Raw genomic sequence first — 16,577 nt, forward strand, 5'->3', positions numbered from 1 at the left:
TTATGGGAGACACAGAGAAAGAGAGAGAGCGGCAGAGGGAGAAGCAGCCTTCCTGCAGGAGCCCGATGTGGGACTCGATCCCAGGCCTCCAGGATCATGCCCTGGGCTCAAGGCAGCGCTAAACCCCTGAGCCATCCGGGCTGTCCCAAAAACTTGTTTTAAAAGGAAATGCAACTTATAAAAATACAGCATTCCTTTTTCTGCCCTTTCCCCCTTCAGCACCACCTCTTTTCGTGCCACCGCTTTGTGCTGTCGTTGAATGAGCCCCTGTGAGAAACAACTTTTGCCTCAAGCGGGAGAAAACTAGTTTAGAAGAGCTGACCTACCGTACACAAGAGGTTACCTGAGCGGGATTACTTTCACTTAATCACTCTTTTAACAAATATTTGTTGGTGCCTACTGTGTGCAAAACATTATTTGCTAGTCATTTTCCCAGCCCAAAAAACATCTCTCCACTCTATTTTTTTTCCCACATCACTGTACTGATGTCACAAATTCTACCAATTAGAGATTAATTAATTTAGTACACGTTCTCTTTTAACTATGTAAGCATACCTTGGGGGTGGGGGTCAGATGATTTATTCACCCATTGTGAATTACAGTAGTTCAGTAAAATTTCTCTTCATCACACCCTAGTTAATATAATCAGTTGAAAGAAAAAGGGAAAATTTGCTGGGGAGGAAATTTGGGAGAGGAGCTGGAAACTAGAGTTTTGAGGGAATGTTGGGAACCTAAGTGAGGCTTAGAGTAACCAAGGAACCCCTGGAAGGAAGCACTAAAAAGAAGTAACCTGCCAAATAGGAGGTAAAAGTCCTATTTTTAAGTGTTATACAGGTACATTCAGGAAAAAGGAGGAACCTCACTTTTACCTTCCTCTTTTGTGGTGTGATCCCAGTGTTTCTAGGAGCTAGACACCAGGCTAATATTATGAATCCTAGAGTTATTAATTATATATTCAATAGGCTTGTTGGGGGTCTACCTAAGAACACTCAATTATTGTTCTATGGGAAAACAGATTCCAAATTTTATAAGCAACTCAGTTATTCATTCATTCAACTAACATTTAGTGAGCACCTCTGTGTTCCAGACACTGGGAATTAACACTGAAGACAGAAGTTCTTGCCCTCAAGAAGCCTGCATTTTTGTGGAGAAACAGGCATTAAATAAGTTGGCTTTTTGTTTTTTTAGTAACTAATATAATTGCAGATAGTGTAAGTATGAAGAAAGATTAAGCAGGCCACCGTGTGAGAACTATTTGGGGGAGCTAGGTGCCTTGGAGTGGTCAGGGAAGGTTTCTCTGACTGAATATATATATAAAAGATTTTATTTATTTATTCATGAGAGAGATGGAGAGAGAGGCAGAGGGAGAAGCAGGCTCCATGCAGGGAGCCCGACATGGGACTCCATCCTGACTCGATCCTGAAACACCCTGAGCCAAAGGCAGACGCTCAACCACTGAGCCACCCAGGGATCCCTTGACTGAATATATTGAGTAGAGACCTAGCGGATATGAAGGATGAGCTCTGGGAAGGCCTAGGAGAATAGTATTCGAGGCAGTGGGAACAGTCAGTGCAAAGAGTCTGAAGGAAGAGAAAGCTTTATATATTCTGGAGTTGCAAGAAGGCCAACATCCCTAGAGAGATGTGAATGAAGAGAAGAACAGTGGGAGGTGTGGTTAGAGAGTTAAGTGGGAGCCAGGTCACGGAAAACTCTTTAAGCCGTGCTGAGGAGTGTGGATTTTATTCTAAGTGTAACAGGAAGCCTCTGGAATGTTGTAAGTGGATATCATCTGATTTAAAACTTAAAAGGCTCCTTCAGGCTATTCCTAAAGATATGGTCTACAGGAAAGCAAGTGAGGAAGCAGGAAGATCAGTTAGAAGGCAAGAGATGATGGCAGCACAGATGGGGTGGCCATAGAAATAATGTGTAATGGGTATTGTTTTTTCAGTTAGGGCTTGCTGATGGATTGGATACAGAGTTTGAGAGAAAGAAAAGAATGAAGGAGGATGCTTAGGTTTTGGGGCTGGGCAGAAAATGGTAACACCAAGATGGGAAAAAGGGTTTTTTTTTTTTTTTTTATTGAGGTATAATTGATATCTTAGTTGCAGGTATACTACATAATGATTTGGTATTTGTATATACCGCAAAATGATCATAATAAATCTAGTTTTTCTTGGTCACTATATAAAGTTACATAATGTATAATATTGTTGACTGCAGTCACCCCATGTATCCCCAGGACATTTGTCTTATGTCTAGAAGTTTGTATCTCTTGTACCTTCTCCCATTTTGCCCATCCCCCGGCCCCCCTCCCTGCCGGCATCTACCAGTCTGTTCTCTGCATTGATGAGTTTTACTTGTTTGGGTTTTTAGGTTCCACATACAACCAAAATCATACCATACTTGTCTTTCTCTTTCTGACTTGTTTCACTTAGTATAATATTGTCACACCCATATTGTCCACCCATATTGTCACAAATGGCAAGATTTCATTTTTTTTTATGGCTGATATTCAACTGTATATATATGACATCTCCTTTATCCATTCATCCATCAGTGGACAATTGATTATTTCCATATTTTGGCTATTGTGAATAATGTTGCAGTGAACATAAGGGTACATGTACCTTTTCAAATTAGTGTTTTCTTTTTTTAGATAGATACCTGGAAGTGGGATTGCTGAATCATATGATAGTTCTATTTTTAGTTTTTTGAGGATACCCATATAGAAGAGATTCTTAGGAAGCATATTTGGAAGGAGAAAGTTATCAAGACTTCTTTTCTGGGCATGTTAATTCAGAGATGCCTGCTGAATACCCAAGTGAAGATGTCTGTTAAGCAGGTGGATAGGAGTTTGGAGATGAGGAAAGCAGCTAGGTATGAGGATATAAATTGGCCAGAGTATAGAGGATAATTAAAGTATGCAGCCAGATAAGAACAGCCAGGGAGTTGAGCACAAAAATAAAAGAAGTCCTAAAACTTTGCAACATTTAGAGGTCAGCAACAGAAGCAGAGCCAACAAAAAAGACATGAAGGAATGGTCAGTAAGGCAAGAGGAAAACCAGGTTTTGGTGTCCTCAAATACAAGTGAAGAAGCTTCAAGAAGAGAGTGTTCTCTTAATTGAAGGCTGCAGAGAAGTACTCCTAAGATGAGGACTGAGCAGTGACTGCTGCATTTAGGAATGTGAGGTTGCTAGTGATCCCGATGCAGTTTCTAGGAACATTGGACACAAAAAGCACGAATGGAGTGTGTAAATGGGTATTAATCAACTGGACACTTAAACCACAAGGGCGCTCCTATACCTTCAGCCTTCATCAAGATAGTTTTTTTTTTTTTAAAGACAGTTCTTTTCCTAAGTGAACTTCTGATGTTCTCTGTAGAGTGAATAGTATAATGGTCCAGAGCATAGGCTTTGGAAACAAGAACAGGCCTTGGTTGCATCTTAGCCCTGCTTTGTGACCTCAGGCAGGAACTTTAGTTTTTTTTATCTGTAAATTGGAAATAATATCAGTCTCTCATAGTGGATGTAAAGAATAAATGAAATAGAAAGCATCAGTGGAGGGGAGGGAAATAGGTGATGGGGTTTAAGGAGTGCACTTGCTGTGAGGAGCACTGAGCAATATATGGAATTGTTGAATCATATTGTACACCTGAAATTAATAGAACACTGTATGCTAACTATACTGGAGTTAAAATTTAAAAAATAAATCTTAAAAAAAAAGGAATATAAAGCATCTAGAATAATGCCTAGAAATAAGTGCTATTATTGACATTAATTTTGTTAGAGGGACAAATTTATTAAATTACATGTATTTACAGTGATCTCTTCTCCTAGTTTCTAAGAAGAGTGGCTCCTGAAGAAGAGCTCTTAATTTTTCTAAGAAAGTATATTGTTTTTCTATTGCTGCCTAACAAATTAGTATAACCTTTTGGGCTTAAGATAATCCTATTATCATCTTACAGTTTTGTGGGTCAGGAGTCCAGAAATGGAGTAGCTGGGTTCTCTGCTCACAAGAGTCTCACAAGGCTGAAATCAAGGGGTCAGCCAGGGCTGTGGTTTCATCTGAAGCTCAGGGTCATCTTTCAACCTTGTTGGTTGTTGGCAGACTCAGTTTCTTTGCGGTTGTAGGACTGAGGTCCCTGTTTTATTTTTGCTGACTATGTGGGTGTTTGAGTAAATGAGCTGAGCGGACAGGAGGTGTAGGATAGCTAAAATTGAGGTTTCAAAGGTTATACAGATACTGGTAATGTAGTCTGGGCTGAACTGGTAACTGGGACAAGGTGAAGGAAAAGTTTGCCCAAAATGAGGTCAAGAACTGAGAGGCCGGGTGTCAGTGTACTTTACTTGAAGTCTGAAGTCAACAAGAATAACGACAGAAGCCACTGTACAGATTAAAGGGAACAAAGTGCTAAAAATCTTCAATAAATTAAAAGGAGTACTAGGGAGACAGTGGATTCATACCCCAGGGAGAGTGATATAAGCTCCTCCAAGCCCTGTACTTTAGATGAGCCGGGATTTTTAAATGAAGAGGGACGAGGAAGGCACTGAGGCATGAGGAGGATGCCTGTCTACACATTCTCTCCTCCCCCACTGGACTCTGGTCTCATGGTGGATAGAAGCTAAAACAGTCATCTCTTGAGAAAGCTGCAGGAGAAGCAGTGACCTCAAGGAGAAGCCTACCCTGCATTAGAGAAAAGAAGTGAGGGAGAATGAATTTGGTTTCTTTAATAAAACCTTTTATAGTTGATTTTGTCTTATATTCAGGTAAGACACCTTCAGTTTTGTCCCAGGAAAACTGCACTGTTCTGTTTCACTCACACTCCTTATGCTCAGGCCATTCTAGCTAGTGAGCATCTTTTGTTTTCATTTCTCTCTTCAATTCTCTTACTGACTTTCTTAAATCTGGATTTCCTAGAAACGGTCCTAATGAAGATTAGCACCATTTAAAATGAGTGCTCCTAGACAATCTCATTTCTTGCCCTTGTAACCACAACTGTAACTCCTTTCGCTTCTATTCTTGCACCAGCTGGCAAGTCAGAAAGCAGCCCGAGGATAGTAGGCATTAGGGGAGGCAAAGAAGGCAAGAGAGGCGTAATTTTCTTCATTATTACAGCTTAGCCACGGGATAGCTCAGCTGCCCCTGCCCCTGCCCCTCCCTGAGTCACTCTCTCTGGCGCCCGCACTCTTTCTTCCTCTTGAGTCAGCCTTAGGGGTCTTCTCCGTGGCCCATTCGCACTGCTTTTCTCCTCTAAAACCCTTAGCCCCAAGAATACCATTGCTTTGATGATTTATTCAATAGCTGAGAGCAGACGATTTGCAGAATTTCCCCTCAAATGCAAACCTCAGTTGTTTGGTGGATGTAGGACACCTGCAAATGAAGTCAACTCAGAGGACAAACTAAGCTTGTGCTAGTGCAGAGAGAAATGATTAGAGCACAGGTTATATATGACATTCCCTCTACCCTGTACTATGGTGTGGCTTCAGACAAATCACTAACCTCTCTGAGCTTCAGTTTCTTCATCTGTAAAATGAGGTTAATACTATATAACTTATGTGGTTTTAAGGTTAAGTGAAGTAATGCATGTAAAGCAACAGTGTCTGGCTCTTGGTAAATAATAAATAATATTCCATCACCCATCCACCTTCTCTCTGAGCTCCCATCTGATCCACCTCTGCTCATGTAATCTGCAAAGTTTTGGTGTCATCTTTAACTTGCCATTTATTGTTTTGATCTAATTAGTAAATATTACTTCCTCCAGGAAGTATTAAATAGTCATCACTTCAAGCTTGGCTTACGATAAACATATAGATTCTGGTTACTTGTGGTGTGATTTATTTTAACACTTTCTTTACTAGCCTTTCTAATGCATCAAAGACAGAATTTCAGAGTTTATTTTTAGTTTGCTTGTGAACCCATATTTTATAAGCATTTCTCTCCATTTGTAGTGGCTCTTCCTTGAATTCTACAATATTCTAAGTAAGATCTCACTTAGAGCCATAAGGTCCTGCAGGGCCTTGTCTAGTCTGTTTTTCTCACTCTGGATTGCCTGTGTTCCAGCTAAGCCACCTTCTGCACAATCTCCCCCAACCCACGCCCCGCCCGTGCCAGGCCTCTCCTCTAGATAAGATGGTGCACCTAAACCCCTTCCCTCGGTGCAAACCTGACCTAGAAACAGCAAGTACCTCCACTCGGATGACGACTGTCCTACTCAAGCTGATCGGTGGGTTACCCACATTCAGTACACTCCCTAGGGATAGGGTTCTGTTGGTTTTGAATCCAAGCTTCACTTCAAAATTTTAGACTTCATCGCCCTGTCTGCCCACTGAATATAATACTTGAAATTCTGCAGCCTCAGTGAAAGTTTTGGAATTGTGTGTTTTACAGGTTTCTGCAGCACTGAAACAAGGCCAAATTACTCCAACAGAGCTCTGTCAAAAATGTCTCTCCCTTATCAAGAAGACCAAGTTTCTAAATGCGTACATTACTGTATCAGAAGAGATAGCCTTAAAGCAAGCTGAAGAATCGGAGAAAAGATACAAGAAAGGTAAATGACTGTGAATTACACTTAATTGGCATATCCCTAAGGAAAGAATTTAATTGAATGTAGCAGTCTCCGTTTGGCAAGTGAGGCTTTAAACAAAACATACCCTTATTTAAAGAACTTGAAAGAAAGAAAGAAAGAAAGAAAGAAAGAAAGAAAGAAAGAAAGAAAGAAAGAAAGAAAGAACGAACTTGCAATGAGGTAAAATAAAAATAGGGTGATGGGTATGTGATGTTTTCTAATGCCCACCTGTAATAATTTCTAACATCAATTTGATTTATGAAGAAGTATCTTCACCAAAAACTAATAGTTATTGTAATAACTAGTATTAACATTTCTTTGTATTCTGAACTGGATACAGCACCTAATCTTTTGGATTTTTACTGCAGGTCATTCACTTGGGGATTTAGATGGAATTCCTATTGCAGTAAAAGACAACTTTAGCACATCAGGCATTGAGACAACATGTGCATCAAACATGCTGAAAGGTAAAGTTTAATTGACCAGAGCATTAATAATTTTATAAAACTGTTTTTTCAGTTTAAATTAAAGATAAGATACTAAAGCACCCAGGTATTCTCAGACTAATTATATCTGCAAAAGAAGTACTTAGGCTAGAATATTTTTACTATGGGCTCTTTTGGAATGCAAAATTATTCCTTAGAGGTAGGCCACCTTAATGGATGTATCCTATTTAGGATGCTTTAGAAATCCTACTTAGGAAGATTTAATGACTGACCACCACACACACACTCAGTGCCCTCTGACACCCACTTATCAATATCACAGGACTGGTGGGCAGGGAGTGACTCTCATCGCTCCTTTCTTGAGAGTGGTGTGAGGATTTGCTTCTATTGTCTAGTTGATTTTTGTTTCCCGACTGCTCCCATCTTTTATATCACTATACTTACCTGAGTATAGTGATGCTTAGTTTTATTCTTTGCAGTTTAGTAGGTCAAAAGGAAACCCATTTCTCAAGATTTCTGGATCCTAGAAGGAAAAAGACATGGCCAAAGCTTATCCAGAGTGCTACACACTGAAAGGAAATCTATGAGGAATATGCCCCAGGTTCTTCTGATAGGTAGATTGTTAATTGTCTTGAAATACACACGGATGAAATTTTAATTGAGAATAAAGATCTATTTCTTACTGGAAATAGATAAAAAAATTACTATGGGATATAGCATTACAAGTACAATGAGCAAAATAATGATGTGCTATTAGTTTCAAATGAATTGGGTACATCTCTATCACTCAATATTGTGTAGTACTAACTGTTAAAAGTCAATATTTTTAGATGATAAATAATAGTGAATATGCCAACTGTCTTTGGAAAACATAACAATTAGTAGTAGAAAAAATAAAATTAACTTTTGGAAGAAAGGCCTACCTATTACTCAAATTAGGAATAATTAACACGTCAATATGAATAGCTTAGTTGTAGTTTAAAATCTTGTTTCTTGCATGTGATTTACATGTTCACTGTTTTCTCTCCTATAGTAAGAATAACTGAAATTTTTTTCAGGTTATGTACCACCTTATAATGCTACAGTAGTTCAGAAGTTGTTGGATCAGGGAGCTGTCCTGATGGGAAAAACAAATTTAGATGAGTTTGCAATGGGGTAAGTAAAATTAAAATTTTCTTCTCTTATATTTCTTTCATCATTGTCTTTAATTTCCTTAAATGTAGGTACCAAAAAGCAGTGCGGTGATTTCTTGAGGACTCTAATGTCAGTTCTCAGTCCCTCTGTGAGAGTATATTCGATTGCTTAATAGGTATATGGTCAGATCTCATTTTGGTTTTCGTTTGCATTGCCCTGATGACTAATGATGTTAAACATCATGTGTTTATTTTGCTACCCATATATCTTCTTAGGTGAAGTATTTATTCAAATCTTTTACCCATTATTTTTTTTCCACTTATGTTGTTTGTCTTAGTGAGCTCTAAGAGCTCTTTTATATATTCTGGATTCAAGTCCATTGTCAGGTAATTTGCAAATATTTTCTCCAGGTCTCCTTACATTCTCTGAACATTCCTTTCAAAGAGTGAAAATTCCTAATTTTAATGAAGTCCATTTCATCTTTTTTCTTCTATGATTAATGCTTTTTGTGTCTTAATGAAGAAATTTTTACCCACCCAACCCACAGTCACAAAGATTTTCCTCCTAGAAGTTTTATAGTTCTTATAGTTAGACTTACGATCCATTTAAGTTAATTTTCTTGTATAAGGTGTGAATAAAGCCAAGGTTCATTTATTTTCATGTGTGTCCAATAGTTCTAGCATTTCTTGTAAGAAAAAAATTTATTCTTTCCTCATTATATTACCTTGGTTCCTTTGTCAAAAATCAGTTGTATATATGTGTATAGGTCTCTTTCTGGATTCTGTTCTGTTCTGTGTATCTCTATTTACTTTAATAACATGATATCCTGATTCCTGTAGATTTATTGTAAGCCTTGAAATTAGGTAGTGAGAGTCCGTTCTTTTACTTTGTTTTTCTTTTTAAAAATTATTTTACATTTGCTAGGTCCTTTGCATTCCCATATAAGTTTAGACTGAGCTTGCTGAAGGACGCCTAGGTAGCTCAGCGGTTGAGGGTCTGCCTTTGGCTCAGGGCGTGATCCCGGGGTCCAAGATCGAGTCCTGCATCGGGCTTCTTGCAAGACTTGTTTATGTTCTGTCTATGTTTCTGCCTCTCTCTCTCTCTCTCTCTCTGTCTCATGAATAAATAAATAAATAAATATATATATATAAATAAATAAATCTTAAATAAATGAGGTTGCTGATTTCTATAAAGAAGCTTGATGAGATTTTGATTATGATTGTGTTGAATTTATAGATCAAGTTGGGAAGATTTGACATTTTAATATGTGTCTTCTGTTCCATGAATACTTTATCTATTTATTTAGATTTTGTTTACTTTTTCTCAGTATTTTTACGATTTTTCTGCATATAAATCTTATATGTAATTTGTTTGATTTATTCCCAAATATTTGTTTGGTCTTTTTTTATTTTCTTTATTTGAAAGAGAGAGAGAGAGAGCAGGGGTGGGGCGGAGGGAGGGGCAGAGGGAGAGGGAGAACCAGACTCTCCACCAAGCAGGAAGCCCAGACGACTGGGGCTCTATCCCAGAATCCTGGGATCATGACCTGAGCCAAAGGCAGATGCTTAACCAACTGAGACACCCAGGTGCCCCTTCCCCACCTCCCGCCAGGTATTTCAATGTTTTAATGCTATATAAAATGGTATTTTTTTTCAATGTTTGTTTATTGTTGGTATATAGTATGTAGTATATTGATAGTTCTAATTGATTTTTCTTTATTCCTCTTAATATCCCATGACCTTGCTAAGTACTCTTTTATCAGTTCTAGTTTATTTTTTCAGATTCTTTATATATATATTATACATAGATGATCATGTAGTCTACAAATAAAGACACTGTTATTCCTTATTTCTCTTTCTTACTGTGTTGGTTAGCACTTCAGTACAATACTGAGTAGAAGTAATAGGAGCAGATATCCTTGCCTTGTTCTTATTTTGGGGGGAAAGCATTCAGTGTTTCACCAAAAATGCTTTCTATTTTCCCTTTTATAACACTTGTCACATTTGTAACATTTGCTTGGTCTATGCTCTCTGTTTCATAGAAGCAGAATCTTTGACTCTTATTTATGGTGCTGTCTCTTGGTACCCAGTAAATATATGTAGAACGAATTAATCCATTGGAGTAAACTCGAACATAGGTTATTAGGACATTGCCTTGAACAGCTGATCAAAATGAACATCATCAGTGAGGGTAAGTGGACATCATGTACCACTAGATGTGATTCCTTGAGGACACATCATCACCTATACAATATTCAGCTGAGAATGTGAAACCTGAAACTAATAGCAAGAATAAGCTAATAGCAAACTAATAGCAAAGATAAGTCTGAAATGAGAAACATTCTATTAAAATATGAATATCAAAAAAGGAAAGCCTGTGAAAATATTCTAGATTAAAAGAGCCTAAGGAAAGCAAAACCTAAAACTTATAGAAGAAAACATAGGAGAAAATCTTTGTGACCTTGAGTTAGGCAAAGATTTCTTAAATGGGAATCATAAAGTACAACCCACAAAATAAAAAGCTGATAGATTGGACTTCACTAAAATTAAGAACTTTTCTATTTTAAAATACACGATTAAGAAACGAAAAACGACCCGCAGCCTAGGAGAAAATCTTTGCAAAACATGTATCTGAGAAAGAACTGGCATCTAGTATGTATATATATCCTTACCCAACTCAAAAATAAGAAAACACCTTAATTTTTTTTATATGGGTAAAATATGTGAGCAGATATTTCATCAAAGAAGATGTAAAGTTGGCAATAAACACATGAAAATATGCTGAACATGGTTAGTCATTCAGGAAATGCAAGTTAAAATCACAAGAAGATATATACACTGTTAGAATGGCTTAAAAATGACAAAACAAGTGCTGACAAGGACAGAGCATTTGGATTTCTCATACAATGTTGCTAGGAAATGCAAACTGGTATAGCCATTTTGGAAAATAGTTTTTCAGTTTCTTTTTTTCTAAAGATTTCATTTATTTATTCATGAGAGACATAGAAAGATAGGCAGAGGAAGAAGCAGCTTCATGCAGGGAACCCAGGGTGGGACTTGATCCCAGGACTACAGGACCACACCCTGAGCCGAAAGCAGATGCTCAACCACTGAGCCACCCAGGCATCCCAGTTTTTCAGTTTCTTGTTAACATCATATGATCCAGCAATCTCAGTCCTGCATATTTATCTAAGAGATGAAGACTTATATTTACGCAAAAGCAATGGCTAGGGTCGTTTAGTACAATATTTTGTGGCTTTATTTATTTATAACTGCCAAATACTGGCAATAACTCAAAGTCCATTGGCTGGTGAATGATTTATAAAAAACAAAAAGAGACTAAAGAGACGATGATAATTAAATGCAATACTTGACTCGAGACTCGATCCTGTACTGGGAGGGGATAAAATGCTATAAAGGACATTATTTGATCAGCTGGTCAAACTGGATTACATAGATTAGATAAAAGTATTACATGGATATGAAGTCTACCTAGATTTATAACTGTACCGTGACTGCATGAGGGAAGACCCTTAGTGTTATGAAATGCATACTGAATACATACTAAAATATTTAGGGGTAAAGGTCCATGATATACTTAATTTACCCTTAGGTGGTTCAAGAAAAAAAGTATTTGTATATGTTACGGACATACACAGAGCACACAAATGGTAGAACAAATTAAGTGATTTGTTAACAATAGGTGAATCTGCGTAAAGGGTATAAAGTTCTTTTCATATTATTTTTATTTGTGCAATTTACCTGTAAGATTGTAATTATTTCAAAACTTTTAAAATAAGTTATTATTCAACTTATGCTTGTCTCAAAACATCTGATTAATAGAGGGAATCCTTCAGAGGACTTCTTGTTAACTCTTTGAATGTTTATGACACTCTTCAACTGGAAGACCTTGATTTACAAGGGAAATAAATCATCATAAGCTGAATTGGATGGTCAACTGGGATAAAAATCTTTTTTCTTAACAGGCTAATTTTTTCTGCTTTCTCCCACATGATCTCACCTCCCATCTTCCACCTCCTCAACCATCTAATTAATGAAGGCTACATCTAAGCAGGCTCCTTGCCTTTTCCAATTCAAGTTCCAGTGGATTATACAGTGTTAGAAGCAAATAATCAGGAGGTGAAATTTTCATCGAAAATGAAAGTTTCATTAAGATATCTTGCTTCACTTCATCTCAGATCTGGAAGCACAGATGGTGTATTTGGACCAGTTAAAAACCCCTGGAGTTATTCAAAACAATATAGAGAAAAGACGAAGCACAAGGCCCGTGGTGAGAATGAGGATTCAAATTGGCTTATAACTGGAGGAAGCTCAGGAGGGAGTGCGGCGGCAGTAGCAACGTTTACATGCTTTGCGTAAGAAGCTTTTTTCTGTTTGTCCTGTAAAGCCCAACCAAATATAAATAGTCATAAGCCAGGCTCAGTATCCAACAATAGAGTAGTTCATACCGTGCTATTTTTGTTTCTTTTTAGTTATTTGTGCTCGGTGGTACATCAAAATTATATCTTATAAATACACTCAACTGTACAGTGTGTTTATTGTGTATTTTCTACATTTAACTTGAAGATAATCTTGAAACTCTCCCTCTGTAGTACTTGCTTTTCTTAAAAACATGATTTTTTGGATCTTGCAGAATAAACCAGTTAGCATAATTGAATTTCATTTTTAAAATAATTTATTTGGGTATCTGTTCACCAACTGTACTAATATTAAAGGACTAATATACCATGGCTTTAGTTGAGTGCTGCTGAGCTGTTAATGATGGTTTATCCTTCAGCTAAATCAGGCTTTTGTTTAAAAAAAAAAAAAGGTAAAAAAGAAAAAAATGCTCCTGATAATTATTAATAGGATATTTAAAATAGTGTTTTGTAAATCTGTGACTAAAAATGTATATCACTGAGTAAAGTTTTCAAGTTTGTTAGGAGCTGACTTGTTCAATTGTCCTGTTTGTATTTGGGAAGAATCCATCCATCATGCTTTATGTTTTAAGTCCCATTTGTAAAACATTTCTTAACCACCTGAAGAAGAGTAAATAAATACCACTTTTATTTATTTTCTCAGTTTCAGTATAAAATTGAATGTGTTTCTTTAGTAGTACTGTGTGTATTTTATTTCTCCTTAATTATCCGCTGAAACTAAGCTCTTTTCACAAACATTGCAACCAATAAATTATTTATATTTTTTAGAGCTATGGAGATTTAGATTCTTCAGGGGTTTTCTTGGTTTTTGTTTTGTTTTGTTTTGTTTTTTAGTTTCTCTGAAATCTTATTTACAAGTAAAACCATTTCATTTTATCTCTGTGGAATTTTATAGCATTGCATTAATATTAATGAGAGTTCTGACAAGTTAGGACTGCAAGATTAGGTGCTTTTTTTTCTATCCTCATCACCCTACTTAATGTTCATCTTTCTGAATGTACTTTGAGAAGATGGCATTTTGACACATAATTCCTATGGAAATGTAGATTTTACTTTTACATAGCCGTCAGTGAATTCTAATAAGAAAATGTGTCCTTTTAGAGACCCTGAAAGCAACAAGCTGATTTGTAGCTTATATGGACTTGGTAAGAAAGACAATCTAATTTGCATTTTCTGTAGCGCTGAAGGGCCATGTGACCAGTAGGAGCCTTGTTCAGTCCAAAGCTTTATTCTGAGTGGAGTCAAGAGAAGCACAGACCCAAAGTAACTCCAGATTGAATGGGTCCCAAACTATCAAGTTCTGCCTTGCTTTTCCCCCTTTTGATTTATTTTATAATATTTTTTAAAAACAGAAAGATTCCTGGAGTATTATGCAGCCACTAAAAGGAATGAGCTGGAGTGCTTTGTAGTGTCAGGGAAAGACCTCAAAGATACACTGTTAAGTGGAAAATGAGCTGCCGAATACTATGTATAGTATGACCTGCTTTCTGTTAAAAGTAATAATTACATAGGTATATATGTGGGTTGCATGGAAATGTCTGGATGAGTATATCAAAACTGATAAACAGGATTTTTAGGGAGGCAGTGATTATAAGAGAAATCTTAAAAAAAATAAATAAAAATTAAAAAATAATATATATATATAAGAGAAATCTCACTTTATACATCTTATACTTATGAAATATTTTAAATTTTGTAATTGGCACATACACTTTTCTAATCAGAAAAACCTTTTTTCTCTGAAACAAAGTTTAAAAATTTTTAATTATGGTAAAACGTACATAACCTAAAATTTAGCATCTTAAACATTTTTGAGTGTACAGTTCAGTGTTAAATACATTCACATTGTTGTGCAGCCAATCTCCAGAACTTGGTTCATTTGCAGAACTGAAACTCAGTACCCTTTAAACAACAGCTTCCCATTTGCCTGTCCCCTCAGCCCCTGGCAATCACTTTTACTTTATGTCTCTATGAACTTGAAGACTAGGTACATAGAGTGAAAATTATTCAGTATTTGTGCTTTTATAACTGACCCATTTCAAAATGTCCTTAAGATTAGGTTTTGGTTTTGTGTTTAATAAAAATATACACTCTATAGGTAAGTGAAGTGCCAAAGAAATGGGCACTTCATAGTTGGGTAATGCAAATACAAATAAATGTGAAAAATTATTCAAAAATGCACATTAACAAAGCTTTCTGGTTATTCAGATTAACCAGATTTTCAGAACTGCTAGTCCTCAGTGATGATAATGAAACATAAGACCAAATCTGATTCACTGCAGTTGGAAATATAAATTGGCAGAGCCTCTCTGACAAGTCATTTGACAATAAAGATTAAGAACTTAGAATAACAGGCAGACCCTGTGGCTCATTAACTCTACTTCTTGGAAGCCAGCCTAAAAAATAATCAGACATATGGGCAAAGATTTATGTTTAAAGGTGTTTATTACAAAGTAATTTATTAGGCAGTTATTATCCTATTTGGCAACAACATAAATGTTTAAATAAATTAAAGTACATTTCTATCCATGATTCTAAATGAGGTAGTGGAAGGTTCTGTGTATGAATTTCTGGGGGAGGTATGTTTAGTTTGTAAAAGCATACTGTAAAACTGCCATTAAAGGAAGGTATAAGGTATTTGTATGTAGAGGAAGATGAGCTTTAAAATCCTGGGATCGCCAATTGATATGATGGAATATTATACATATTTTAAATTTTCAGTAATTTTGATGACCTAGCAAAAGGCTCATGATAAGCAAAAAAGAAATGGAAACGTATAATTACAGAATGACCTGAACCATGAAGAAAACTGCACTTTTTTAAAAGTCTTGAAGTTAATATGCCAAAATGTTAACAATGTTTGTCTAAGGCAGTAGAATATTTTGTTACGTTTTTACACTTTTTCTGTATTTTCAGAGTTCTCTGAAACAAGCATGTCTTACTTTTGTATAACCAGGGGGAAATAAACTTTAAAATTATACACTTAACAATAGATTCCCAATATAATTGGAGAGTTGTCATTCTTCTAAAGAAAATTCCATTTACATTCCAGGGCTTTAGGATCAGATACAGGAGGATCAACCAGAAATCCAGCTGCCCACTGTGGGGTTGTTGGTTTCAAACCAAGCTATGGCTTAGTTTCTCGTCATGGTCTCATTCCCCTGGTGAATTCAATGGATGTGCCAGGAATCTTAACCAGATGTGTGGATGATGCAGCAATTGTGTTGGGTATTTATATGATTCCATAGAGTTTCAAAACATTATAAATTTCACTGTAAAATAATGTGTCTGTTATTCATAAGTATTTTTCCTTACAGGTATGCTAGCTGGGCATGACCCCAAAGATTCTACCACAGTTCAAGATCCTGTTAAACCATTTACACTTCCCAGTTTGACAGATGTGAGCAAACTATGTATAGGAATCCCAAAGGTAACTCTTCCCTTTTATTACTTTACAGAAATACTATCAAGTCAAATCTCAGAAAGTAGTAAGGTTTAAATTTGGTAATCATTGTGCAGATGTAAAATACAGCAGGTGACTATAGTTAATAATACCCTATTACATATTTGAAAGTTATTAAGAGAGTAGATTTTTTTTAAGATTTTATTTATTTATTCATGAGATACGCAGAGGGAGAAGCAGGCTCCCCACGGGGAACCCAATGTGGGACTCGATCCTGAGACTCCAGGATCACACACTGAGCCGAAGGCAGATGCTCAACCACTGAGCCACCCAGGCATCCCAACAGAGTAGATCTTAAAGTTTTTATCACAAGGAAAAAAACCTGTAACTGTGTATAGTGATTGATGTTAACTTAGACTTACTGTGGTGATCATTTCTTAATATATACAAATATTGAATCATATATTGAAACTATCATAATGTATGTCAGTTATACCTCAATAAAAAAATTAAATGATCATGTTAATTAGGGGTCTGTATACTTTTTCTGTAAAGGGCCAGTTGGTAAATATTTTAGGCTTTGTGGGTCAG

At 36.4% G+C, this 16,577-nt stretch overlaps 1 protein-coding gene across 1 annotated transcript in view; it reads left to right on the forward strand.

Moving 5' to 3' along the window:
* Positions 1-16,577, forward strand: part of QRSL1 (glutaminyl-tRNA amidotransferase subunit QRSL1) — a 32,087-nt gene that overhangs the window by 1,650 nt on the left and 13,860 nt on the right. Inside the window, exons 2-7 of the mRNA XM_026005768.2 lie at positions 6,388-6,547; positions 6,934-7,032; positions 8,070-8,166; positions 12,344-12,520; positions 15,636-15,811; positions 15,901-16,013. Coding sequence (XP_025861553.1) covers positions 6,388-6,547; positions 6,934-7,032; positions 8,070-8,166; positions 12,344-12,520; positions 15,636-15,811; positions 15,901-16,013 — 822 coding nt within the window. The remainder of the gene's footprint in view (positions 1-6,387; positions 6,548-6,933; positions 7,033-8,069; positions 8,167-12,343; positions 12,521-15,635; positions 15,812-15,900; positions 16,014-16,577) is intronic.

This window comes from Vulpes vulpes, chromosome 1, assembly GCF_048418805.1.
Source record: "Vulpes vulpes isolate BD-2025 chromosome 1, VulVul3, whole genome shotgun sequence".
NCBI classification, from domain to species: domain Eukaryota; kingdom Metazoa; phylum Chordata; class Mammalia; order Carnivora; family Canidae; genus Vulpes; species Vulpes vulpes.